This window comes from Carassius carassius, chromosome 49 (genome assembly GCF_963082965.1).
Source record: "Carassius carassius chromosome 49, fCarCar2.1, whole genome shotgun sequence".
Taxonomy (NCBI): domain Eukaryota; kingdom Metazoa; phylum Chordata; class Actinopteri; order Cypriniformes; family Cyprinidae; genus Carassius; species Carassius carassius.
Window position 1 is genome coordinate 8,184,089 of NC_081803.1, and position 26,354 is coordinate 8,210,442.

Here is a 26,354-nt window from a genome sequence, read left to right on the forward strand (position 1 = left end):
CCTTCTTCTTAAGGCAAAAAATAAAATGTTTTTCATAATTTTCACAGGTGGATCTATACATGCCAGCTTATGCCAGAGAGAGGATGCAATTAAATTACTGATAACTAAAGTATGTCCTTTATAGGACATGTTTGGGGCCTGCCATTTCCATTTGGCTAATCGACCTTTAATTTTTTCAACGTTCCCTTCCCAATTTTTCTGTACAGTGCCCTGTACATTTTAAACCCCCTTTACTCCAAATTAAACCATCAGGAATTCTTAGTTCCTCTCCTGTCCACTTTCCACATATTAGAGTTTCACTTTTGTCCCAGTTTACTTTAGCAGAAGACACAGCTCTAAAATCTTCAAGTAATTTCTTTAAAATCTCTATATCTTTTTGACTTTTGATTATTACAATAACATCATCAGCGTATGCAGACAGATGAACTTTACAGTTAAAACCAGGTATATTTAACCCAGTCAAATTTACTTTTATCTGTTGGAATAATGGTTCTATGGCTATTGCATATAGAGCATTCGTGAGAGCGGACATCCTTGCCTTACACCTCTACCAACCTTGAAAGGATTGCATAAACCACCGTTCACTTTCAGCACACTCTCAAAATCAGTATACAGCATCTCAACCATTTCCATAAAACCTTGACAGAAACCAAAAGCTGCTAAGGTTTTCCAGAGGTAATTATGTTCAATTCGATCAAAAGCTTTCTCTTGATCATTAATAATATTATCAACAATGGACCTACCAGGTATACAGTAGCTCTGGTCCCGATGAATAACTTGCTCCATTACCTCTGCCATTCTACTAGCCAAAATTTTAGAGAGCAGCTTGTAATGTTGCTTTGCTGTGCAAAGCAATGACACAGGGCAACTTTTCTTAATATTCGTCAGGTCTCCTTTTTTTCGGGAGTAGTATAAGAACTGCTCTACGGCAGCTCAAAGGCAGCTGCCCTTGAGCTAAACTTTCATTGAATACCTCAACCAAATCCACCCCTAACACTGTCCAGAAAGACATATACAAGTCTGGAAGACCATCGATGCCAGGAGCCTTCCCGGACTCCATGCCCTGAAGGGCTTTGTACACTTCCTCTAGGCTCATTGCTTTACAGAGTTTCATATTGGCATCCTCAGACACCTGCACCAAGTTTTCAAAAAGAAATTATCAGTGTCAGGCTCTGCAACACATTCACAGCTGTACAGCTTTTCATAAAAACAAACTGCCCTCTTTCTAATATCAATGGGGTCATATGATAACCAGATTCAGATCGCGGCACGTAAATTAATCTGTTCTGTCCATTCTTTTTTCCAAATAAAAAAATAAAAATTGTTGTAGCATCGATTTGATCAATATTCTGAAAACGGGACCGAACCAGAGCTCCTTGCACCTTAACCCCTAAAAGATCGACAAGTTGAGTTTTTTTCATTGTGAGAGCTTCCAAAAAATCCCTCCCCCCAGCTGATTCAGCGAACACTTGTAGTTCGACTATTGAAGCCTCCAGGTTCTTCATAGATTTCAATAACTGTACAGTAACATTTTGAGTATGCTGTTGACAAAATTGTTTCATTTGAACCTTACCAAAGTCGCACCATTGCCTCAATGACTGGAATGTATTCTTTGTAGTTCTAAATGTTTCCCCCCCAAAAATTACAATTGTCTTTACAATTTTTATCATTTAGCAAAGAACTGTTAAAATGCAAATAAGCACTATTTGGCCTAATGGAGTTCAAAATAGAAGAACAAAAATCCACGCTAAGATCAGAAAAACTAACAGGGACAATAAAACATTTGCTAAAAATACCACACTGATGTTTAAAACCATAAAATCGATCTAACCTAACAAGAGAAAAAACATTATCATGGGTATGAGACCAAGTATATTGTCTTAGTACCATTGACGTGTCTCCATATATCACACAACTCATTCATTTTAATTACTTGAATAAGTCTCTTTCGAGATGGCTCATGAGGCTATATGGGATTCCTATCAATAGTTTGTTCAGTGCAATTAAAATCTCCTCCCAGAAACAAAAATTCTTCACTATCACAATTTTGCAGTTAAATTGAGAGTATTTTAAAAAAAGGATTCTTTCAACTACTGAGGTTGGGACATAAACACAAATAAATATAAAAACATGATTTTCAAATACCGCTCTAACTTTTAAAATCTGCCCTTTATAATCTCTTCAACCTCATAAGAATTCGGTTTGAAGTTTTTAGAAAATAATACAGCAACTCCTCCACTGATAGCAGTATTGTGACTTAAAGTAGAGATGCCATCCCATTCTCTTTCCCACTCTGCAGCGTTCTTGGAATCACTGTGAGTTTCTTGAAGAAAAAGAACGTCTGTTTTTTTTGTTTTTAGAGATTTCATATAACATTACTCTTTTTTTCTCTTGCTCCATTTACATTCACTGAAGCAACACTAATTTCACCCATAAAGAATAAAAGACAAAACAGCAAAGACATGATTATAATCATTAAATTAGCTTTTTTTCACCACCATCATTGCTTATTTCAGTATTGAGTTCTCACTAGCTTCTTTAACCTGTAAATTTCTTTGTTGGTAAAAAAGCCTTCAGTCATTAGACACCTTGTCTTTTCAATAAACTGTTTCAGATCAGGAAAATATTAATTTACTCGTACCCTCTTTTATTTTTTTGTTGGTTAAAGAAACAGTTTTATATCTTCCCCTTCATAATTACGACTCACGCATTCACCCTGTGAAAGAGAGAGGCTACGATCTGATTCACTGCCACTCTCTGTGTCTGCCTGGTTTTCACATTCACCTACATGCATTCTTTTTACAGTTCTCAAATCACAATTATTATTTCTTTTCCTTCGTTTTAGTGGTACCTTAACAAGTGTATGTTCTGCCTCTATGTCAATGCCATCATTCTCGCCTATTTTCTCCATCAAAGGCTGTTTTTTGCTCCCTCGCACTGTGAGATCGCTGACTACTTAAGGCATTACTCTCCGAACAAGTGACTATTCGATTCATCAAGTTGAGTCCGCCATCAAAAGACCCAGTGCCAGTGGACTCCGCATCATCTACCGACCCCTTCCTCACAATAATCTCAGGATTAGCTTGATTTATCCCTTGCAGCTTTGCTGCAATGGCCTCGGGTTCAGCTCGTTCTGCCACGATCGCGCCTGGCTCTCTACCAGTACTGCCGCTCCCTATACGCAGAGTACGCAGTCTGCGTAGGGCACCAACTCCCAGAGGGGGCACCATCCCATTGGCTCAAAAAAATAAAATAAAAATAAAATAAAAAACATGCGCCATTCTCACATCCACGCTCGCCACCTCATGTTTGCGGCTGAATGTTCATAACTGATGGATGGACATCTATGCCCGGGTAAAGGACATCAGCAATCTGCGCAGAGAAAATAAAACTAAAGAAAGTAAAAAAATTTTTTTTTAAAAACGGCATGAAGTTGGCTTGACTTTGGACGTTCGAGAATCTGAAATTTAGGGACTGTCTCTAAAGTTACATGCGATATTGGTATACACTTTTCTAACGTCAGTAGCATATGAGGAGAAGGGTTAGAAAACAACTGTAATTGTTAATCTAGGTGTCAGCTATAATGCACTATTTAATTGAATGTTTGATATTTATTAACAATGACACACCAAAAAAAAATACATTCTTATTGACTAAAACAGACAAACAAAAAAGAAAAAACAGAAGAGAGAAAAGACAGAAAAAAATCTGAGGGTGAAGAAACTAGTTAGGCATAGCGGCCCCAAATTTACATTCACACCCAAACAACGCTCACAGCTCACCACATGCTCTCCACGCTCACCCAGCAAACGCTCACGCATGCGCACGAGAGAGAGAGAGAGAGAGAGAGAGAGAGAGAGAGAGAGAGAGAGAGAGAGAGCTTGTGTGAATTAGGCTACTTCTGTGCGTCTCTAAACTATGGGAGGCCGTTTGAGACGAAACCCATTGAAACACTTGCAATACATTGAAACCTTGTGATACACATTGAAAACTTGCAATACACATTGAAAACTTGCGATAGACATTGCTCGTACATGTGCAAGTGTTTCACATGTATGCGCAAGTGTTTCACATGTATGCACAAGTGTTTCAATGTGTATCGCAAGTTTTCAATGTGTATTGCAAGTGTTTCAATGGGTTTCGTCTCAAACAGCCTCCCCTACTAAACAGCTCTGTTATTACCTCACTAGTGAGAAATGTTATGTGTAGCCTTTAAGTTGCTACACTATATATGCTAACTGATAAAATCTTCAGGGCAGCCCTGAAAAAACCTTTTTGTGCAAACTACTTGACCCTTATTACTGTTAAAGGTCTCATGATGTGGACTATTTTCTTTTTTAAAATGCTTTTTTAATGTTTCCTGAGGTGTACTTTTATTGTTAGTATGATTTGTACATTTAAAATTTTGAAATAAAAGGCATTTTTATATCCTGATTTTAGTCCTCTGGCTTGAATGCTCTGTTTGAAGGGGCGTGTCTGCGGTGAGACTCTGTTGTGATTGGCTGACATCTTTGCATTCGAAATGCGTATTATATGTGTAACCCCTCTCAAATCACTTTTACAAGGTTTTTTTTTTCGTTGTTTTTTTTACTATTACAACTTTCGAGATTAACTAATCTTGGAAGTGTTGATTATAACATAATTTTGCTGTCAAATCCATATCGTAAAAGTCTGTTTGTAACGCCTGTGCTGACATTGCCACTGAATTAAATGTAAATGTTTGGGCGGGCAAAGCAGAGAAAGGGGAGGTAACCTTTCCCCTTATGACGACGTAAGGGGAAGATTCCAGATCGGCCTGTCAGAGCTCTCATTTTCTCAAAGGCAGAGCAGGACACCCAGGGCTTGGTTTACACCTATCGAAATTTCTAGCCACGGGGGGACCATAGACAGGCTAGGGGAATTAATGTTAAAAAATCTCATAAAGTTAATTTTTCATGTCATGGGACTAAGCGAAGTGATATGGAACTGTAATGCTGTCAATAGAGCTCCCCACGCTCCCTATGCAGTGCGTTTCCCAGAAAATAATTGCAAAACTCAGAACGTTCGGCAGACAATCAGATTCAAGCATTCAATGGCCCAGTAGTATAACTAGTATAACTACGGGGCCATTTAACAATTGAATCTGATTGGCTGATGAACGTTCTGAGGTGTGCAATTATTTTCTGGGAAACGCAAGGCGAATGTAGTTCCAGGCAGCTCTCTTGACTGCTTGATTCCGCTTCGTGTCATGTCCGCATCACCACCTCGGGTGGGCATTATTTTTTTTAATAATTCAACGGCCCATCGTCAATTATTCCTTACATAACCAGCATTTCAGTTTAGCTGTACAGGCTAGCGCCGAAACTGGGAAATATGCAGAAATAGTGTCTGAGCATGAACTGGGCCATGAAAAACAAGACAAGCATTCACTTATTTTTACAGCTTATAACGGGGGGAAATCTTTAGAAATCAGGCACTGTAGTTATAAAAATCCGCTTTTTGGACATTAAGGATAATAATAATAAAACAAATTCAGCCAGTATATAAGATGAGTGGGAAAAAAAACTATAAGGGAGGTCAAAATAGAACTTTAATAAAATATAAAAGTAAATAACTAAATTGTAATTAAACTATTTTTTTGCAAATTACACTTGTAGCGAGACAATCGCCTATGGCTATTCTTTTACTAAAACAGTTGTCTGATTGATTTTATAGTCTCAAACATTCAGAAATGACCCAAAATATATATATTTTTTATTTATAATATTTTATAGGATTAGATTTATAAGAGTTGTGATGTCTACATGTTTTTGTTTAAGAAATGATAGAGGCTAGCATTTCTATCGCAAGAAGGTGGACAAAAATTAACGATTAAGTGGATATTTGAATTAAATGTTTGGTCAATATTAAAAAAGGATTTGATCACCCAGTAACAGGCCTTTGGCGCCCTTTGCAGACATTTGCAATAATAGCCTATGTACATACATTGTTTATTGTTTTACATTATTTTAACAGTGTTATTCAATGAAACCATATGATTATTATTAATTAACCAATCGTTATTGACTCATTGTTTTTATATAATGCATTTAGTGGCATTTTAAATGTTGTTGTTCGCTTACGTCTGTTTTTATTACCACAACAATATTATCTGAATACTTCGTAAATTATTATTTGAAGCGATTTGAAGTATGAAAGCTGGTTAATTTGTAGATACCATTGCTACAAGAACCATGTTTTTTTTTTTTCGTGATAAAATTATGGTTAACTTTTGGAAGGGAACATGGAAACTGTAAGAGAAGATTAAGGCAGATGCAGCGGTGATATTATCACCGACATTAAAACACGTTATTAAGTCTATGTTATCAACATCCAAAAAAGGTTCACAGGATTATAAACGTACCTAAAAGTGATGCACGGGCCTCATTCTCTCTTTTTCTTATCTCGGCGCTGAACTATTTATATCATATACATCATGATACAGAACTACATATGATAATTTGTAGATAGCCTCAAACAGGCGCTTAGACGTGCTTCGCCATACTGTCTTCACCGTGAAACACATTTTTTATAACTATGTACACATTTTCATGTTTACATGTTTATTTCGGTATAAGTATATATTAATATAAAAAAAGTTTTTTTGTTGTTGTTGTTTTTTGGAGCAGCTAGGATGATGGCTCCCTGGCTTTCTGGTACCCAGTGAAGTCAGTGGGGTCCCGGGGTCCCAGTGTCCTAATTTCTATCTATTAATGGAGATACGGGAGTGATTCATGCTGTAAGATCATTTGACTATGAGCAGTTCAAATACTTCACTGTCAAAGTTGTTGCCAGAGACAATGGATATGCACCGCTCAAATCGCAGCAGTAACGTGACTATGGAAGTCTACATAACAGATGAGAATGAAAACTCTCGACAGATATTATGTCAGACAATATGAAGCAGAACCTTGTTATTTCGGTGAAGGATAACGGACAGCCCTCTCTGTCTGCAACCTGTGCTGTAAATTTACTTATCTCTGACAACCTTTCCGTAGTTCCTGAACTTAAAGATATGACTTATGAGGACAAAAAACTCTAAATTAACGTCATATTTGATCATTGCATTAGTTTGCGTGTCCACCTTCTTCCTGACGTTCATCATATTGATGGTGGCAGTGAAGTTTTGTCACAGGAGAAAGCCCAGACTGTTGTTTGATGGAGCAGTTGCTGTTCCCAGCGCATATCTTCCTCCCAAGTATGCAGAGGTGGATGGAGCAGGAACTATCCGCAGTTCTTACAATTATGATGCATATCTAACCACAGGCTCCCGCACCAGTTACTTTAATTTTGTGAGCTCATATCATGAAAACACATTTCCTGCTGGTGGGACTCTGAAAAAGGAGCACAATATTAAATTTAGCTCGAGCATGATAACTCTTGACGTTAAAGGAAATGAAGATGAGGTAAGAAAGGCTTAACTTCTTTGAACTGTGTTTTATCTTTGCATTTGGTGTCTCGACTGATTATATACATTATTATTTATAATTTTTTTATGATATCGGCATTTACTATTTCATGAAAACATTTTAAATGTATCAAATTATTTTGGTCGCGAATTTTGGATTTTATGAATGCAAATTTTTGAACACCTTTACCAGTACTTGAACGCTACATTAACCAATTCCCGAGAAAAAAAATAACATCTTCATTTGGTTGTTCACTGTAATTTGTTCAATAAATATGAATGTTGCAATGAACAGACAAATACTCACAGTGTCGCTATTCACCAAGTGTGCAGACTGATGCGTCTCTCCTCCCACACCTAATGTATGCAATATGAGATCTGTCTATTAGAATGAGCGCCGCACAAAATGGAGTAACAGTCCGTCGACACACAACATTATAACATCATTCGTCAAAGATTCGCTTACTGTTGAGAAGGTGCAATATCAAATCTTCAAAAATGGAGTACAGGTTATTTTTACATCCTTTCTTTGCGTTTTTCGTGGCTTTCATTATGTTTCCTCTGAGATCCGTCTGTGATGATCTTAGCTACAATATTCCGGAAGAAACGAGGCGCCAGTATGTGATTGGAAACATAGCAAAGAATCTAAGGATGGATGTGAAACAATTATCTGGTCGTAAAGCTCGGATAGACACGGAGGACAGCAGCAAACGGTACTGTGATATTAATCTGAATACTGGTGATTTAATCGTGGCAGAGATAATAGACCGAGAGGAGCTTTGTGGATCACAAATTCCCTGCATTCTTAGCTATGATCTCGTCCTGGAAAACCCTCTTGAAGTCCATCGTATAATTATGCAAATTCTGGACATAAATGACAACGCACCACGATTTCCGAATGAACGTATTCACTTTGAAATCAGCGAATCAGCAGTTAAAGGAAAAAGATTCCGCTTAGATGAGGCGCATGATACAGATATTGGCCATAACGCTGTTAAGGGCTATTTACTAGAGAAAAATGAAAATTTCGATTTGATAGTACATGATACTGCAGATGGTGGAAAATATGCTGAACTCGTTTTGGAAAAGGAGTTGGATCGTGAAGAGCAAAAGGAGATAGATATGATACTCACAGCCACTGATGGTGGTTCACCGCAAAGGTCTGGAACTGCTGTTATACACATCACTGTTCTCGATGCTAATGATAATGTCCCAGTGTTTAGTGAGTCGGTTTATAGGGTCACTCTAGCTGAAAATACACATCCAGGAACAGAAATAATCAGAGTGAGCGCCACTGATGCAGATGAAGGTCCAAACGGGGAAGTAACGTATGAATTCAGCAGAATATCAGACAAAGCTGCAAAATTATTTTCTATTAATAAGATAACAGGACAAATCGTGGTGACTGGAGAAATTGATTATGAAAAAGACAAAAAGTATGAAATGGGAATTCAGGCCAAAGATGCATCTGGATTAGCATCAACTGCTAAAGTTATAATAGATATAACTGACGTTAATGACAATCCGCCTAGAATCATCCTTAAATCTTTGAATAATCCAGTACCTGAAAACTCTGAGCCAGGCACTGAAGTGGGAATCATTAATGTTCAAGACAAAGACTCATGAGAAAACCGGCAGATTCGTTGTTCTCTTCAACAAAATTTGCCTTTCAAGCTTAACCCATCTGTTAAAAATTATTTATCTCTAGTGACTACAAAAGCTCTAGACCGAGAGAAAGAATCTGATTACAACATTACCATCACAGCCACTAATGGGGGATCTCCACCCTTATCCACCTCCATGACAATTCACTTATTTGTCTCAGATGTGAATGACAATCCTCCTGTATTTGTGCAGCATTCTTACAGTGCTTATATAAGTGAAAATAACAAGCCAGGCAATTCTGTTTGTTCTGTCAGTGCAAATGATCCAGATTGGAGACAGAACGGGACTGTACTGTACTCTCTGGTACCCAGTGAAGCCAGTGGGGTCCCAGTGTCCTCATTTCTATCAATTAATGGAGATACAGGGGTGATCCATGCTGTAAGATCGTTTGACTATGAGCAGTTCCGAAACTTGACTGTCAAAGTTGTTGCCAGAGACAATGGATCTCCACCACTCAGCAGTAACGTGACTGTGAAAGTCTTCATAACAGATGAGAATGATAACTCTCCACAGATATTATACCCTGTTCCTGATGGAAAGTCTTTAATGACTGAAATGGTGCCAAAAGTGACTCTCTCAGGCTCACTGGTGTCCAAGGTGATCGCTATAGATGCTGACTCTGGACAGAATGCATGGCTGTCCTATCAGATCGTCAAATCCACTGATCCGGGACTGTTCACTATAGGTCTCCATAGTGGAGAGATCAAAACACAACGAGATATTTCTGAATCTGACAATATGAAGCAGAACCTTGTTATTTCGGTTAAAGATAACGGACAGCCCTCTCTGTCTACGACATGTGATGTAAATTTACTCATCTCTGACAACCTTTCAGAAGTTCCTGAACTTAAAGATATGACTTATGAGGACAACAACTCTAAATTAACGTCATATTTGATAATTGCATTAGTATGCGTGTCCACCTTCTTCCTGACGTTCATCATATTGATAGTGGCAGTGAAGTTTTGTCACAGAAGAAAGCCCAGACTGTTGTTTGATGGAGCAGTTGCTGTTCCCAGTGCCTATCTTCCTCCCAACTATGCAGAGGTGGATGGAGCAGGAACTCTCGGCAGCTCATACAATTATAACGCGTATCTAACCACAGGCTCGCGCACCAGTGACTTTAAGTTTGTGAGCTCATATAATGAAAACACGCTTCCTGCTGGTGAGACCCTGAAAAAGGAGCACGATTTTCATTTTGGTTCGAGCATGATAACACTTGACTTTACGGGAAATGAAGCTGAGGTAAGAAAGGATTAATTCCCCCAAACTCATTTAATCACTGGTTTCCGCTAATTATACATTTATTTGTATATATCAATTAATGATGTCAGGTACTTTCTTGTAAATCGATTCTTGTATGATGCTGAGTGACAACGAATGAGAACCTCATATTTCATTACAAATGTCTGTATTGTATTGCTATCAGAACTCTCCACGCCCTGCCTTTAATGTGAAGGTATCTATAAAACACGATGACCTCATAGTGAAAACTATTTAAATGGACAAGAACGAGTCTTTGGCCAGCTTGTACTCTAAAAATTTTGCACATTTTCGGCACACCGTTATCGGTTTCTTGGACGACAGAATAGAATGTTGCATTAATTAATTTTAGAAAGTATACATAGGTTTTTTTTTTTTAAGGTTACTCTGTCCAATTTTTTTCTTCTTTTTCTTTGTTAATAAGCCGTTACAGTCTTTAATAGTTTAATGTAGCTTTATCCACTACCTTTCATAACCCCTATTATGGTCACGTATTTAATTAGTTTTATCTCTGACAGTTCGTGTGTTTCTTTATATAATTTTCAGGTGGTTTTATCACCCCGACCTTCTCCCCTTCCCTTAGATGTTGATGGCATGGTGCACAGCATTTACGTTAAAACTAAATAACTACGTTTGTTTAAAATAGAGAATATAAATAGATTTCAAATTTGTTCAACATATATTCAAAATTAAATGAATATATTCTCACCTAGTCTGTCTACATGTTCATTCGGTTTCAGAACCATAGGTCTGGACAGCGCCAGTAAACACTGACGGCTTTAACGAAGCTCTGAAGAAATACTCGCAGTCTCGCTCACGTGTCTCTCTACCCTCACTTAATGCATGCAAAATGAGCTCTGTCTGTTAGAATAAACACTGCACAAAATGGAGTAACTGTGCCTGGCTTTATTGTGGATAATATGGTTTTGGCTTGCGAAGTTTTGTATTTGATCTCTGCAAGTTTTAACATTTACTTGATATTTTCAGTTGTTGTTTTAGTCTATAAACAAACTTTGATAGTAAGTTTTAACATATTGGCCTAAATATTTTTAGACATTCATCACCTTGTGGTCAAAAATACAGTGTACATCCACGTTAAAACTTAGTCAAGAATTATATCTGGTTGAAGCAGTAAATAGAAGGATATTCCCTCTTTTCATTTAAAACTGATCAATCGTTAATTTAATATGCATTTAAAGTTTAATATATAAACACACACACACACACACACACACACACACACACACACACACACACACACACACACACACACACACACACACACACACACACACACACACACATATATATATATATATATATATATATATATATATATATATATATATATATATATCGTCAAAATGTCTTTGAGGTCATCCGGTTTCAGCACCACAAGTCTGGACAGCGCCAGAACAGTCTGTTGTATTTTATTTTTGATTGCGTGACAATTTTCAGTTATTTTCCAATATGAATATAGCCACACAATTATATGAATTATCTTACAATAAAACGATCTAACAAACATGAGGCTTCACTTGGTTGATCACTGTAATCTTTTCAATATATGTATGAATGGTGCAATGAACAGACAAATACTCACAGTGTCGCTATTCACCAAGTGTGCAGACTGATGCGTCTCTCCTCCCACACCTAATGTATGCAATATGAGATCTGTCTATTAGAATGAGCGCCGCACAAAATGGAGTAACAGTCCGTCGACACACAAAAAATTATAACATCATTCGTCAAAGATTCACTTACTGTTGAGAAGGTGCAATATCAAATCTTCAAAAATGGATTACAGGTTATTTTTACGTCATTTCTTTGCGTTTTTCGTGGCTTTCATTATGTTTCCTCTGAGATCCGTCTGTGATGATCTGAGCTACAATATTCCAGAAGAAACGAAGCGCCAGTATGTGATTGGAAACATAGCAAAGAATCTAAGGATGGATGTGGAACAATTGTCTGCTCGTAAAGCTCGGATAGACACGGAGGACAGCAGCAAACGGTACTGTGATATTAATCTGAATACTGGTGATTTAATCGTGGCAGAGACAATAGACCGAGAGGAGCTTTGTGGATCTCGGATTTCCTGCATTCTTAGCTATGATCTCGTCCTGGAAAACCCTCTTGAAGTCCATCGTATAATTATGCAAATTCAGGATATAAATGACAACGCACCACGATTTCCGAATGAACGTATTCACTTTGAAATCAGCGAATCAGCAGTTAAAGGAAAAAGATTCCGCTTAGATGAGGCGCATGATACAGATATTGGCCATAACGCTGTTAAGGGCTATTTACTAGAGAAAAATGAAAATTTCGATCTGACGGTACATGATACTGCAGATGGTGGAAAATATGCTGAACTCGTGTTGGAAAAGGAGTTGGATCGTGAAAAGCAGAAGGAGATAGATATGATACTCACATCCACTGATGGTGGTTCACCGCAAAGGTCTGGAACTGCTGTTATACACATCACTGTTCTCGATGCTAATGATAATGTCCCAGTGTTTAGTGATTCTGTTTATAGGGTCACTCTAGCTGAAAATACACATCCAGGAACAGAAATAATCAGAGTGAGCGCCACTGATGCAGATGAAGGTCCAAACGGGGAAGTAACGTATGAATTCAGCAGAATATCAGACAAAGCTGCAAAATTATTTTCTATTAATAAGATAACAGGACAAATTCTGTTGATCAATGAAATTGATTATGAGAATGAAATAAATTATGAAATGGGAATTCAGGCCAAAGATGCATCTGGATTAGCATCAACTGCTAAAGTTATGATAGATATAACTGATGTTAATGACAATCCGCCTAGAATCATCCTTAAATCTTTGAATAATCCAGTACCTGAAAACTCTGAGCCAGGCACTGAAGTGGGAATCATTAATGTTCAAGACAAAGACTCAGGAGAAAACCGGCAGATTCGTTGTTCTGTTCAGCAAAATGTTCCTTTCAAGCTTAACCCATCTGTTAAAAACTATTTCTCTCTAGTGACTACAAAAGCTCTAGACCGAGAGAAAGAATCTGATTACAACATTACCATCACAGCCACTGATGGGGGATCTCCACCCTTATCCACCTCCATGACAATTCACTTATTTGTCTCAGATGTGAATGACAATCCTCCTGTATTTGTGCAGCATTCTTACAGTGCTTATATAAGGGAAAATAGCAAGCCAGGCACTTCTGTTTGTTCTGTCAGTGCAAATGATCCAGATTGGAGACAGAACGGGACTGTACTGTACTCTCTGGTACCCAGTGAAGTCAGTGGGGTCCCAGTGTCCTCATTTCTATCTATTACTGGAGATACAGGGGTGATCCATGCTGTAAGATCGTTTGACTATGAGCAGTTCAGAAACTTGACTGTCAAAGTTGTTGCCAGAGACAATGGATCTCCACCACTCAGCAGTAACGTGACTGTGAAAGTCTTCATAACAGATGAGAATGATAACTCTCCACAGATTTTATTCCCTGTTCCTGATGGAAAGTCTTTAATGACTGAAATGGTCCCAAAAGTGACTCTCTCAGGCTCACTGGTGTCCAAGGTGATCGCTATAGATGCTGACTCTGGACAGAATGCATGGCTGTCCTATCAGATTGTCAAATCGACTGATCCGGGACTGTTCACTATAGGTCTCCATAGTGGAGAGATCAAAACACAACGAGATATTTCTGAATCCGACAAAATGAAGCAGAACATTGTTATTTCAGTGAAGGATAACGGACAGCCCTCTCTTTCTACAACATGTGCTGTAAATTTACTCATCTCTGACAACCTTTCAGAAGTTCCTGAACTTAAAGATATGACTTATGAGGACAACAACTCTAAATTAACGTCATATTTGATCATTTCATTAGTTTGCGTCTCCACCTTCTTCCTGACATTTATCATATTGATTGTGGCAGTGAAGTTTTGTCACAGAAGAAAGCCCAGACTGTTGTTTGATGGAGCAGTTGCTGTTCCCAATGCCTATCTCCCTCCCAACTATGCAGAGGTGGATGGAGCAGGTACTCTCCGCAGCTCTTACAATTATGATACATATCTAACCACAGGCTCACGCACCAGTGACTTCAGATTCATAAGATCTTACAATGAAAACACACTTCCTGCTGGTGGGACTCTGAAATCAGTTAAAAGTGAATCATTTGGAACACGTGTTCTCACTCTTGTCAACACAGAAGAGGAAGACGAGGTATGAGGCCTATTTACAAATGCATTAATTTGAATAATTTTTTTAGGAATGATTTTTATTGTCATTGTACACTAGATACAATGAAATTGCAGAGCTTCTGTGCAAGGTGCGTGGCATACAATAGAAAAAAAGAAAAAAAAGGGGTTACTTATGATATACACATATTGCACTGAATAAGATGGAAGGGGTGGGGTCAGTGCGTGTCAGTGCATGTTTGTGTTCAGCATAATTATAGCTCTGGGGAAGAAGCTATACTTGTCTGTTTGTACGTGATTTAATGCACCTGTAGCGCCTGCCAGATGGCAGCAGGTTAAACAGGTGGGAACCAGGGTGAGAGTGGTCTTTTCCAATGCTCTGAGCTCTGTTGAGGCAGCGGGAGTTGTAAAGGTCCTTCAGAGAGGGAAGAGAACAGCCAATGATCCTCTGCGCAGTGTTGATGATCCACTGTATTCCTTTTGAATGTCTGAACCCTCTCTACGCAGTCTCCATTGATGTAAAGGGGAGCTGGGTCTGCCCTGTGCCTTCTAAAGTCAAGGATTATTTCCTTTGTTTTGGTGGTGTTAAGTGTCAGGTTATTAGCTGAACACCACTCTGACAGTCTCAGGATCTCATCTCTGTAGGCAGTCTCATCCCCCTTTGAAATTAGGCCCACCACTGTAGTATCATCGGCGAATTTGATAATGGTATTCTGGTGATGGGCTGGACGGCAGTCATGCGTGTAGAGAGGGTACAGAATTGGGCTTAGCACGCAACCCTGAGGGGAGCCAGATCTGTGAGTTTGCTGAAGAGAATGTCCGGTGTATGATGTATGATGGTATTGAAGGCTGAGCTTTAGTCAATAAAAAGCATCCTCACATAGCTATCCCGATGTTCCAGATGTCTCAGCGCATTATGGAGAGCTATGGCTATTGCATCCTCAGTTGATCTGTTAGCTCTATAGGCAAACTGATGTGCGTCGAAGGTAGAGGGGAGGCAGGTCTTCAGATGGTGTAGAACCAGCCTCTCGAAGCACTTCATGATAATTGGTGTGAGGGCAATTGGGCGATAGTCATTGATGCTATCTGTGGCTGATTTCTTTGGTATGGGGATAATTATGGAAGTTTTCAGGCAGGATGGAATTAAGGCTTGTTCAGAGAGAGGTTGAAGAGGTTGGCGAGGACTCCTGAGAGCTGGTCAGCACATCGCTTAAGCACCTTCCCTGGGATGCCATCAGGGCCTGCAGCTTTCCTAGTGTTCACTGTTCTGAGCACCCGCCTCACTTCATGCTCCTGGATAGTGAGTTGGGTGGTACTAGGGTCTGGTGTTGGCTGAGGTGGTGTGGTTTTTTGCTGATGTGGTGTGTCAAAACGAGCAAAAAACTGTTCAGTTCTTCTGCCAGCAGAGGCAAGCTGTTCCAAGCTACACATCTGCTGCCTCTGAAGTTTGTTAGGTGCTTGAATCCCTGCCATACCTGTCGTGAATTGCCATCTGTGATGTGATCTTCTACCTTCTTTTTGTAGTCCCTTTTTGCATCCTTAATTCCTTTCTTCAGGTTGGCTCTGGTGGCACTGTAAAGAGCTCTATTACCTGACCTAAAGGCAGCTTTCCGATCTTTAAGGAGCTTGTGGACTTGGCTGGTCTTCCAGGGCTTCTGGTTAGGACAAACCAGGATTATTTTATTCACTCTGAAGTTGTCCATGTAGTACTTAATGTAAGCCAGTACCACCTCAGTGTGAACAGCCAGGTCCTGATGTTGAAAAACTTCACAGTCAGTATGTGTAAAACAGTCCTGAAACTGAGGAAGGGCATTTTCGGGCCATATAGTCTTTGTGAGTGGTGTTGTTCTTCTTCTGAGGGGAGTATATGCTGGAATAAGAAGCATAGAGAGGTAGTCTGAATGACCTAGGTGAGGGAGAGGGATAGCTCTATATGCATGTTTAATGTTGGTGTACACACAGTCAAGTGTGTTATCCCCTCTAGTTGGGCATTTAACATGCTGGAAGAAGTGTGGAAGTGTTGTTTTCAGATCTGCCTGAAATGAAAAATCTCCAGCTATTATGTGTACTCCATTAGGATGAGCATGCTATGGAATCTAGCAAGAGAGTAAGAGCTATGCTGACATTCGCATTGGGTGGTATGTAAACAGCAATGGCAATCACTACTGTTAACTCTCTCTGTAAAAAGAATGGGCTGCATTTGACAGTCATGAATTCCAAATCCGGAGAACAGTGGCTATCTATGATTATACTATTATTTGACCAAATGATGTCAAATAATATAATTATGATATTGTTTTACACTATTTTCCTTTTTTCAGCAAATATTTATATCAAGTTGTCATTTATTTCATGAAGCACATTAAACAATTCTATAAATGAGGCTTTTGTCTGTAAGACTTTACTTATTTGTATGAAGCATTAAGTATTTTTAATGCATTAAATGCCCCAGTGCACCTTATAATGCATTGTATGATCTCATGAACAATTGTTATAATACATTAGTACTTATCTATTAATTGTTACACCTTTAGAATGTAGAAAGTATACTTAGAAATTAAATTATATTAAAACATGATAAGCAATCAATTTCAGAAATAACCAGGAATCTGCAAATATTATAGTACATTTTAATATTGGTTACATTTATTTCTGAAAAGATATAATGCATTGCAATGTACATTATGTAGCCTATACCTTTATAATCTTCAAATAAAGTGTTATCATTGTAACTTAAAATCAGTAAATTCTATGACAAAAACTGAGAAACACTGAGTCCCGTTTTATTTATTAATTAATTAATTCATTTATTTATTTACATATCAGTTTTATTGTGTTTATATTACTTTGCCCCACTTTAGTTTAAATCCATCTTGAGGCATAATTGTAATGTGATAAGCAAACTCAGAGGGTCGCTATTGACCAAGAATGCAGCATCCTTTATAACTGCCTTCCCTTTGTCATAATACTTTAAACATCACTTCACGCCTTATACACACACATCATTGTTTAGGTTTGCGGGCTGATGTAAATATATCACTGTGGACTGTGGAGACTGAATTTAATATCAACTGAAATTAAGAAATGGCGATTATGTTAGGATTTTTTTTTTCTTGGTCGACGTGCATCGCGTTCATTTTACTGTTCATGCGCAAAAGCAATGGCCATTTGAGCTACAAGAGGAGTTGAAACGAGGATCGGTAATCGGAGATATTGCGAAGGATCTCGGTCTTAAAACGGGTGGGCTATTATCAGGAAACGCTCGATTAGACACGGAGGAAAATGAAAATCGTTTTTGTGAGATTAACCTACAAAAAGGTGAATTTATTGTGACGGAGAGGATCGACCGAGAGGAACTGTGCGGTTCAAAGGCATACTGTGTCTTAAAATACGACCTAGTTCTAAAACAACCGCTGAACAATATCTCCACCACTCAGCAGTAACGTGACTGTGAAAGTCTTCATAACAGATGAGAATGATAACTCTCCACAGATTTTATTCCCTGTTCCTGATGGAAAGTCTTTAATGACTGAAATGGTCCCAAAAGTGACTCTCTCGGGCTCACTGGTGTCCAATGTGATCGCTATAGATGCTGACTCTGGACAGAATGCATGGCTGTCCTATCAGATTGTCAAATCGACTGATCCGGGACTGTTCACTATAGGTCTCCATAGTGGAGAGATCAAAACACAACGAGATATTTCTGAATCAGAAAATATGAAGCAGAACCTTGTTATTTAGGTGAAGGATAATGGATAATTAAAGATATGACTTATGAGGACAACGACTCTAAATTAATGACATATTTGATAATTGCATTAGTTTGCGTGTCCACCTTCTTCCTGACGTTCATCATATTGATCGTGGCAGTGGAGTTTTGTCACAGGAGAAAGCCCAGACTGTTGTTTGATGGAGCAGTTGCTTTTCCCATCTCCCTCCCAACTATGCAGAGGTGGATGGAGCAGGAACTCTCCGCAGTTCTTACAATTATGATACATATCTCTAACCACAGGCTCACGCACCAGTGACTTTAAGTCATCATGTCTTACAATAAAAACACAATTCCTTTCTCTCAAACTTTGTATTGTGACAAAAAAAATAAAATTAAAAAAAAAAAAAACAACAGACACAAGTAGTAGTGACACCACTGGTGAAGGACTCTGCTACCCCACTCTGGCAAATTAATACATTCTGTTAGTACCGGCTTCAATTTGTATGTTTGGTTTTGTGATTCTGTCCTGATTCTGTCCAGAAATTGCACACATTTCTGATCTATGTATCATTAGCCTCACAGTCAGTATTCTCTGTCAGAGTTGTACATATTTGAGATGTTCTGTCATGCCTATTTAGCTGATTTAAAATATACATACTTATTAATTAATTTGTAAAGTGAAAGACTTACTGCTATGATTCTCGTAAAAAGAACAATTAAAATCATCACAGCACTAATAATATTCAAATAAGGTAATAAAATGGAATTGCAAGTAATTTCATTTTTCTTTTCCCATTTAATTTCCCACTCTACATTATTTGATTTTATTCCCAACAGCCTACACCCTTTTAATTGTCAGGAAGTATCTCCAAAAATCTTTGTAAACCTTTCAAACAATTGTTTAAAATATTGAATTTGTAACTTTTTTAATCTAAAAACTTAGCTTTCAAAGAACAAACTTTCACACAAGCAAGTACTTGCCCAATAAAGAAAAAAAATTTTTTTGTTGTCTTGTACTAGTACTTCAGAAAAAAAGGCAAATTTACACAGGACAAAATAAATAAAATAAAATAAATAAAATAACAATGAATAAACTGACTTGCTATCTTTTGGAAATATATATGAAAAATAACATGTATGAGCATGTATGAACATAAAAAAAGATTAAACACCGTGAGACATAATTCAACAAATTTCACATAATAAGTCCCTGAACAAAAATAGGCTCAATATCAAAATTGCAGTCACTTTATAGTGTGTGTCCACCAGCTGCTAAACTACTACAGAGAATCTCATCTATGGACTGCAGTAGTTTTGCCAGTTCTTGCTGTGAGATGTTTCCCCAAGACAAGTTCTCAAACATGGGGACACATGGCTATGCATGGTTTTGGCACTGCAAGGGTAAAGCTGTTCTTCCTGTCTGTCTGAAGCAGTGTCTTAGGTGTCTTAAATTATGGACATTATTGTCACTGTGACTTTAATTGCATGTATGTTAAGGACTGTTCCACAGGTACATGTGCAATCAATAATTGTAGCTCAAACAAGAATGTTAGTATTATTGATGAATATTCTTGTTCATCATTCCTGGCTGGTGGAATGATCTTCCCACCCCTATTTGGAATGCTGAATCCCTGACAATTGTCAAGTGACAGCAGAAAACTAATCTTTGCCGAAACTACTTGGCTTCATCATAAAAAAAACTTTCTCTTTATTTATTCCTTCTCCTTCTAGCTTATAATTATTTGAACAATGTCTAAAACTTGGTATTGCAAGCACGTCCTGTAACTGTTTGCCTCTTTAAGAAGAATCGCTTTCCTTCAATAGTAAGTCGCTTTGGATAAAATGACTACATGTGAATGTTTAATGATTTGAATTAATGTAAGCAGCCCTAACTTGTTTAATCTCATTTTTGTCTTTCATGCTCTCCTCTGTAAACCAATAATGGATATTCTTCTAAGGGGAAGAAAAAAATCTTATTTGTTCTAAATTAACTTAGTTGCATGCATGTGATGTACATATTTAAATCATTAATTTTATAATAGAGACTGAAAAGCCAGGGAATCTGTACTGACAACTGACCATAAATACATTTGTTTGTACAACCAGGCACAAGGCACAACCTGTTATTCAAACAAGAATTAAAAGTGAAATGTTTCATAATTTAGTTGCTTTAAAAACAACCAAAATCAATAAATTAGTTTGTTTTATCAAATCTTGTTTTGTCAGAATAAATTAACATTTAATTATTTATTAAATTTATTAAAATAATAATGTATTATTAATAATATAATAATAAACTAAAGTCAGTATTTCAACAAGACATGTCAAGTGCTAAAGATGAGTTTTTAGACTTTTCTTAACTTTTTTTCCTTAAGGTGTACTTTTTTCAGTTGTTGGAGCTTATTTAACATTGTATTCTGGATTAAATTCGTCGGGTGCTGTTCATTCTTATAGTGCTGAAATGGTTAGTGCCCCCCCCCCCCCCCCCCCTTCATTTTGGGGGTGGTGGCTCTGCCTGGTACTTATTAATGGCTGAACCGATATTGCACTTTGGCTTGTAACAGTCGCATAAAGGCTGGTGGTCTTGTGTTTGCGACTTTGAAGCTCTGAGTGCCGCTGTTGATTAACATCTGAGTTGAGTGCGTTTTTGCTCAGCAGTCCATCCCTTATTGAAGCATTTGTTGAGGTTGAACATTTGCAGTGTTCTTCCGATGAAAAGAACGTAAATGCGTTAATTTGGAATTATAATCTTTACTTGTTCCACCTTTGTATGACGACGCAGTTTATCAAGATTTCTTAAGGTTATCGAGCAGTGCACACAATCCGAGGATGGTTTCTACATACTCAAAATGGCAGGTTGTGTTTTTCATTCTCTGCTTTTATGGCGTGGACGTCATATATTGCAATGCGAGATATTCTATTCCAGAGGAAATGCCAGAGGGATCATTTGTTGGAAACATCGCCAAGGATCTGGGGATAGATATAAGTAGACTAATATCTGGAAAAGCTCGCGTGGTAACAAAGGGCGGACGACAGTATGTTGATCTGAGCAGAGACAAAGGGACTCTAATTGTTAAAGAAAGGATTGATCGCGAGGAGCTCTGTAAGCAAACGACGCCTTGCAGCTTCAGCTTTGATCTTATCGTTGAAAATCCTATCCAACTCCATCGAGTCACAGTTGAGGTGCAAGATATAAACGATAATGCTCCGTTATTTCCGAAAGAAAATGTTAATTTGGAAGTTAGTGAAAATGCAATTTGTGGAACTAGGTTTCCTTTGGATAGCGCAATAGATACAGATGTAGGTCTAAATGGAATACAGAGCTATAAACTACATCCAATTGATCATTTTAAACTGGAGGTTCATAGTCAGACTGATGGCAACAAATACATCGAGATGGTTTTACAACGAGAACTAGACCGAGAGGAACGCGATGAGATTAAATTGGTTCTTGTGGCAACTGATGGAGGGTCACCTCAGAAATCAGGCACGGTAAAAATTCACGTCACTGTTCTGGATGCTAATGATAATGCTCCAGTGTGCAAACAGTCAGTATTTAAAACTGAAGTAAGAGAGAATTCACCTGCTGGTACTGTTATCGGTACTATTAGTGCTGCTGATGCTGACGAAGGTGTAAATGGCCAGGTTTCCTATACCTTTGCTGTAGCAAGCAAAGAAGCAAGGGAGCTTTTTGAGATAAATACAGACACAGGTGAAATTACACTTCTTGATCATTTAGATTATGAATCTCAAAATAGTTATCAAATAAATATTAAAGCGAGAGATAAAGGAGGTCACGCAGATACCTGCAAAATTATCATAGATGTAATTGATGAGAATGACAATTCTCCAACCATACAGCTGATGTCGTTCTCAAACACCCTTCCTGAAAATGCCCCAGTGGGAACAACTTTAGCCGTCATTAACGTAGAGGACGCAGATTCTGGTAAAAATGGCCTTGTTCAGTGCTCAATAAATCAAAATATACCGTTTAAAATTGAGTCATCTCTCACGGATTATTACAGTTTAGTTACTGATGATATGCTTGATCGAGAAAGTCTCTCTGAATATAACATAACGATCTTAGTATCAGACAATGGAAGTCCTGCGCGCAACGCAAACAAAACGCTTACTGTAAAAATATCTGATGTGAATGACAATCCGCCAGTATTCGAGTTCGAGGAATATAAAACATTTGTTAGTGAAAATAATTATCCTGGTCTGACTATAATGACTGTTAAAGCAAATGATGCTGACTGGGGTCCCAATGCGCAATTGTCTTATTTCCTGAAGGATGAAGACATGCATGGTGCACCGCTAAGTTCTCTCGTATCTGTAGATTCACATACTGGCACTGTTCATGCAGTTAAATCATTTGATTTTGAACAGTTGAAATCTTTTTCCTTTAATGTGACAGCTCGAGATGGAGGATCCCCGCCCTTGAGCTCTGAAGTGACAGTAACTATCAATATTCAAGATCAAAATGACAACGCTCCTCAGGTTCTGTATCCAGTACAGACTGGTGCTTCTACGGTGGCTGAGATTGTGCCTCGTGCTGCAGATGTTGGATATCTGGTCACTAAAGTGGTGGCTGTTGATGTGGACTCTGGACAGAATGCCTGGCTCTCCTATAAACTACAGAAAGCTACAGACAGAGCGCTGTTTGAAGTGGGTTTACAGAATGGAGAAATACGAACTGTGCGACAAGTGACTGATAAAGATGCAGTCAAACAAAAACTCACTGTTGTTGTGGAGGATAACGGACAGCCCTCTCGCTCAGCTGTGGTCTCCATTAACGTGGCTGTGGCTGACAGCTTTCCTGAAGTGCTGTCAGAATTCACAGATTTTACGCAAGAAAAACAGTATGACGAGAACTTGACTTTTTATTTAGTTCTCGCTCTGGCGGCGGTTTCTTTCCTATTTATCACGTGTGTGGTTGTTATAATATCAGTGAAAATCTACAGATGGAGACAATCTCGCTTCTTATATCAGTCCAATCTGCCTGTTATCCCGTACTATCCACCGCATTACGCAGACACGGGAGTCACTGGAACTCTGCCGCACGGGTATAATTATGAAGTGTGCATGACGACTGACTCGAGGAAGAGTGACTGTAAGTTTTCTACACTCGGTGGACAGAATGTTTTAGTAGTGGACCCGAGTTTCACTGAGGCCATGCAGCGCGCAATGCAGGAAAAGAACACTCTTGAAAAATCTGAGCAACAAGAAATGGTAAGACCCTTGCAGGAATAGATTACATTAATATTAGTAATTTGCTCTTTTTCTTTATGGCCATTACACCACAAATATTCGCTTGTTCGAGCAGTTATATGGATGTTTTTCCCCGCCAGGTCTTCGAGCCTGAAAACTATCAATTATTTAGGCGCGTTCGACTTTAAGCAGCGTTGCACAGAATAGGCTTGTTTGAGATGCGCCTCGCCTCACCTGAAATGTAAGCGACAGTAGGCGGCTGCAGTGAGAGGAGGAGTGAACAAAGCGCAGGCAAGCCGGACAGATCTCTCTTCTCGTAGTGGATCTGACACCTGTGAGATCAAAGATGGCTATCGCGGGATTCACGCTTGCGCACAGTGTTGCTAATAAACTGGATGTAATTCAAGTTCTGTTGCTTTTATATGAAAATAAATAAAATGAACAAGACACCCATTTAATTACATGCCAAAGACGAGTTTATCAATATTTCTTTTCTTTAATACAGACATATGTTTTTGTTTATTAGATTTTTTTTTTATAAAAATTAAATTACATAACCCAAAGAGATCGCACTGCCAGATAGTTTGGGAATATTCACACATAACATAAACACACAAAACATGATATTAGAGTTTTAAAATCAAACATTTTAAAAGAGAACATTACATCACAGTTGTTTAAACCAATGAGCATTAAGCTGTGTCGTCAGCAAGTCGTTTCCCATCGTGCTTTTGATCAGCGCAGTCGGTGGAGAGCAACTGCGCCCGACTGCTGAATCCGACACGTGCGCCTTGCGCTCGCGAGAGATTTTTGACCTACGTCAGCATGACATCAGAGCAAGGCGGACGTCACTCGGACACATTTCTAACCGGCATGCATCTCGCGCTGATCACCGGTGATCGGTTCTGCGCAGATTTTGCTCATCTCAAACAAGCCTACCGATCACTGTATGAAAACGAAGCACCGATTCGAATGCATTGGATTCGTGTGCTCTCTTATCGCTCTCGCGGTACTTTGATGCCATACATTGATCCTTCTATGCAGCGCTGCTTAAAGTCGAACGCACCTATTGTTGAATTCTTCGGGAGCTGTTCATCCCGAAAGTTCTGAAATGGTCAGCGCTATCGCTGTTTGAAGTGGGTTTACAAAATGGAGAAAAAAGAACTGTGCTACAAGTGAATGATAAAGATGCGGTGGGGGGGGGGGGGTTGTTGGGGGGGGGGGGGGGGGGGGGTTGTTGGGTGCTTGAGCACCTGCCCCTTTGCCCTTTGGTGCCCAAAGTGCCCTTTTGTCAAAGCAAAATTTCCTCAATTTATTTTTTTTTGTCATAACATACCCTTTCGTGAATGCCTTCCATAGCCCATGCCCCATCTAAATATTGGTAAAATTTCTGAATAATAATTTAGCCGTAAATAAAATGACCCACATGATGACCTTTCACCTGACGACGACCGCATCCGACCGGGACGATTCGTCACGCCGCACGCGCATTTTTTAATTGCCAGAGGATATTTTCAACAAGCTGGTAAGAGGTGTTTCATTCTCAGCGAAGTGATTTTTATTTTTATTTACTTATTATTATTTTACAAGAACGATGTGTTGTGAGAACATGCAGATATGTTGTTTATATTGCTGTGTGTAGCCTGTAGTGTAGAAGTAACAGCGTGCTGTTTGAGGGAGAAACGTTTCAAAGGCATCGAAGGCAGAGGCGCCATGCCCATTCGAAACGATTCTGTTGCGCTTATGAATGCAATGGCCAATCAGAGACGTGCAGAAGATGTGTTTAGTTCACTTGCTCGCTGGCTGAATTATTTAGCGAATTCTCTCATAAGAAACAACAGAAAGTGCAGATGTGCATACGAATGTAATATAAAGTGCTTAAGTGATTTTAATGGGAGTTTTTGAGAGTGCCTGAACTCTGTCTAGACTGAATGAAAATGTTCTTTGATAATGTAAATGTTCTTTACTCTCTGTAAAATGAAAGTGTTAAAATAAGTAACTTACAATATTTGCAATATTGCAAATTCAGTTGTATTAAAAATATTTTATGGCATGATATGGCACTTAAGTAAAAAGTCGGGTTTTTATGTGTAGTTAATAGATTACACTACTTTTCCATTTATTGATCAAATAACAATCTATAAAGGTACAAAACGCGTTTACTTACACATGTTTGAGAATCGAGATATTTCCTGATATATTAAGCATGTTTGGAATTGTTTTGAATAATTCCAAACATGCTTTCATACCATGACTTATAGCTACATCCCCCCCCCCCCCCCCCAAAAAAAAATGTGCCCCCTCAAAAATCATGACTGCATGATACCCCTGATCGAGGGGTCTGGTCTTTTTATTTTATTTGACTAAACTATTACTATAGTACAGTATTTTGTTTAACACGTAGAGTGCCTTAAAAGCCGCACTTAAATATATTACTTAAATAATTTTTTTTTAATATATATATATTTTTTGTACTTTTAAACTTAAAATTGTCTTTTCTAATCTGTTTCAAAACTGCATCACAGCATTTGCTGCCGTATCAATACATAATCATCCATATCGATACGCGAATCAGCAAGGAATGCATCATAATATATTGCTGTATTGATATTTTGAACAGCGCTATTTAAAGTCTTGTTCCATGTGCCCCTTTTATACTTCGAGCACCTGCCCCTCCAAAGGTCTCTGCACGGCCCTGACAGTCAGTATTTAAAACTGAAGTTAGAGAGAATTCACTGGTACTGTTATCAGTAATATTAGTGCTGCTGATGGTGACGAAGGTATAAATGACAAAGTTTTCTTTTCCTTTGCTCTTGCTACCAAAGAAGCAAGTGAGTTTTTTTTTCGGGATAAACAAAGATACAGGTGAGATTATACTTCTTAAAAATTTAGAT

The 26,354-nt window shown here is 38.4% G+C and overlaps 2 protein-coding genes across 3 annotated transcripts in view; both read left to right on the forward strand.

Annotated features, from left to right (window-relative positions):
- The first annotated feature begins 11,922 nt into the window (after positions 1–11,922).
- Positions 11,923–26,354, forward strand: part of LOC132132883 (protocadherin gamma-C5-like) — a 94,514-nt gene continuing 80,082 nt past the window's right edge. The window contains exon 1 of one of the 2 annotated variants that reach the window (XM_059545430.1): positions 11,923–14,562. In XM_059545430.1, the coding sequence (XP_059401413.1) occupies positions 12,151–14,562 (2,412 nt within the window). In that variant the 5' untranslated portion in view covers positions 11,923–12,150. The remainder of the gene's footprint in view (positions 14,563–26,354) is intronic. The other variant, XM_059545433.1, reaches the window with a different exon arrangement.
- LOC132132311 (protocadherin beta-16-like) lies at positions 20,849–23,502 on the forward strand. Its single transcript, XM_059544699.1, has one exon. The coding sequence runs from the start codon at positions 21,079–21,081 to the stop codon at positions 23,500–23,502; it is 2,424 nt and encodes an 807-aa protein (XP_059400682.1). The 5' UTR covers positions 20,849–21,078.

Coding starts and splice junctions, on each gene's coding strand:
- LOC132132311 (XM_059544699.1), top strand. CDS start 21,079: ATGGTTTCTACATACTCAAAATGGCAGGTTGTGTTTTTCATTCTCTGC.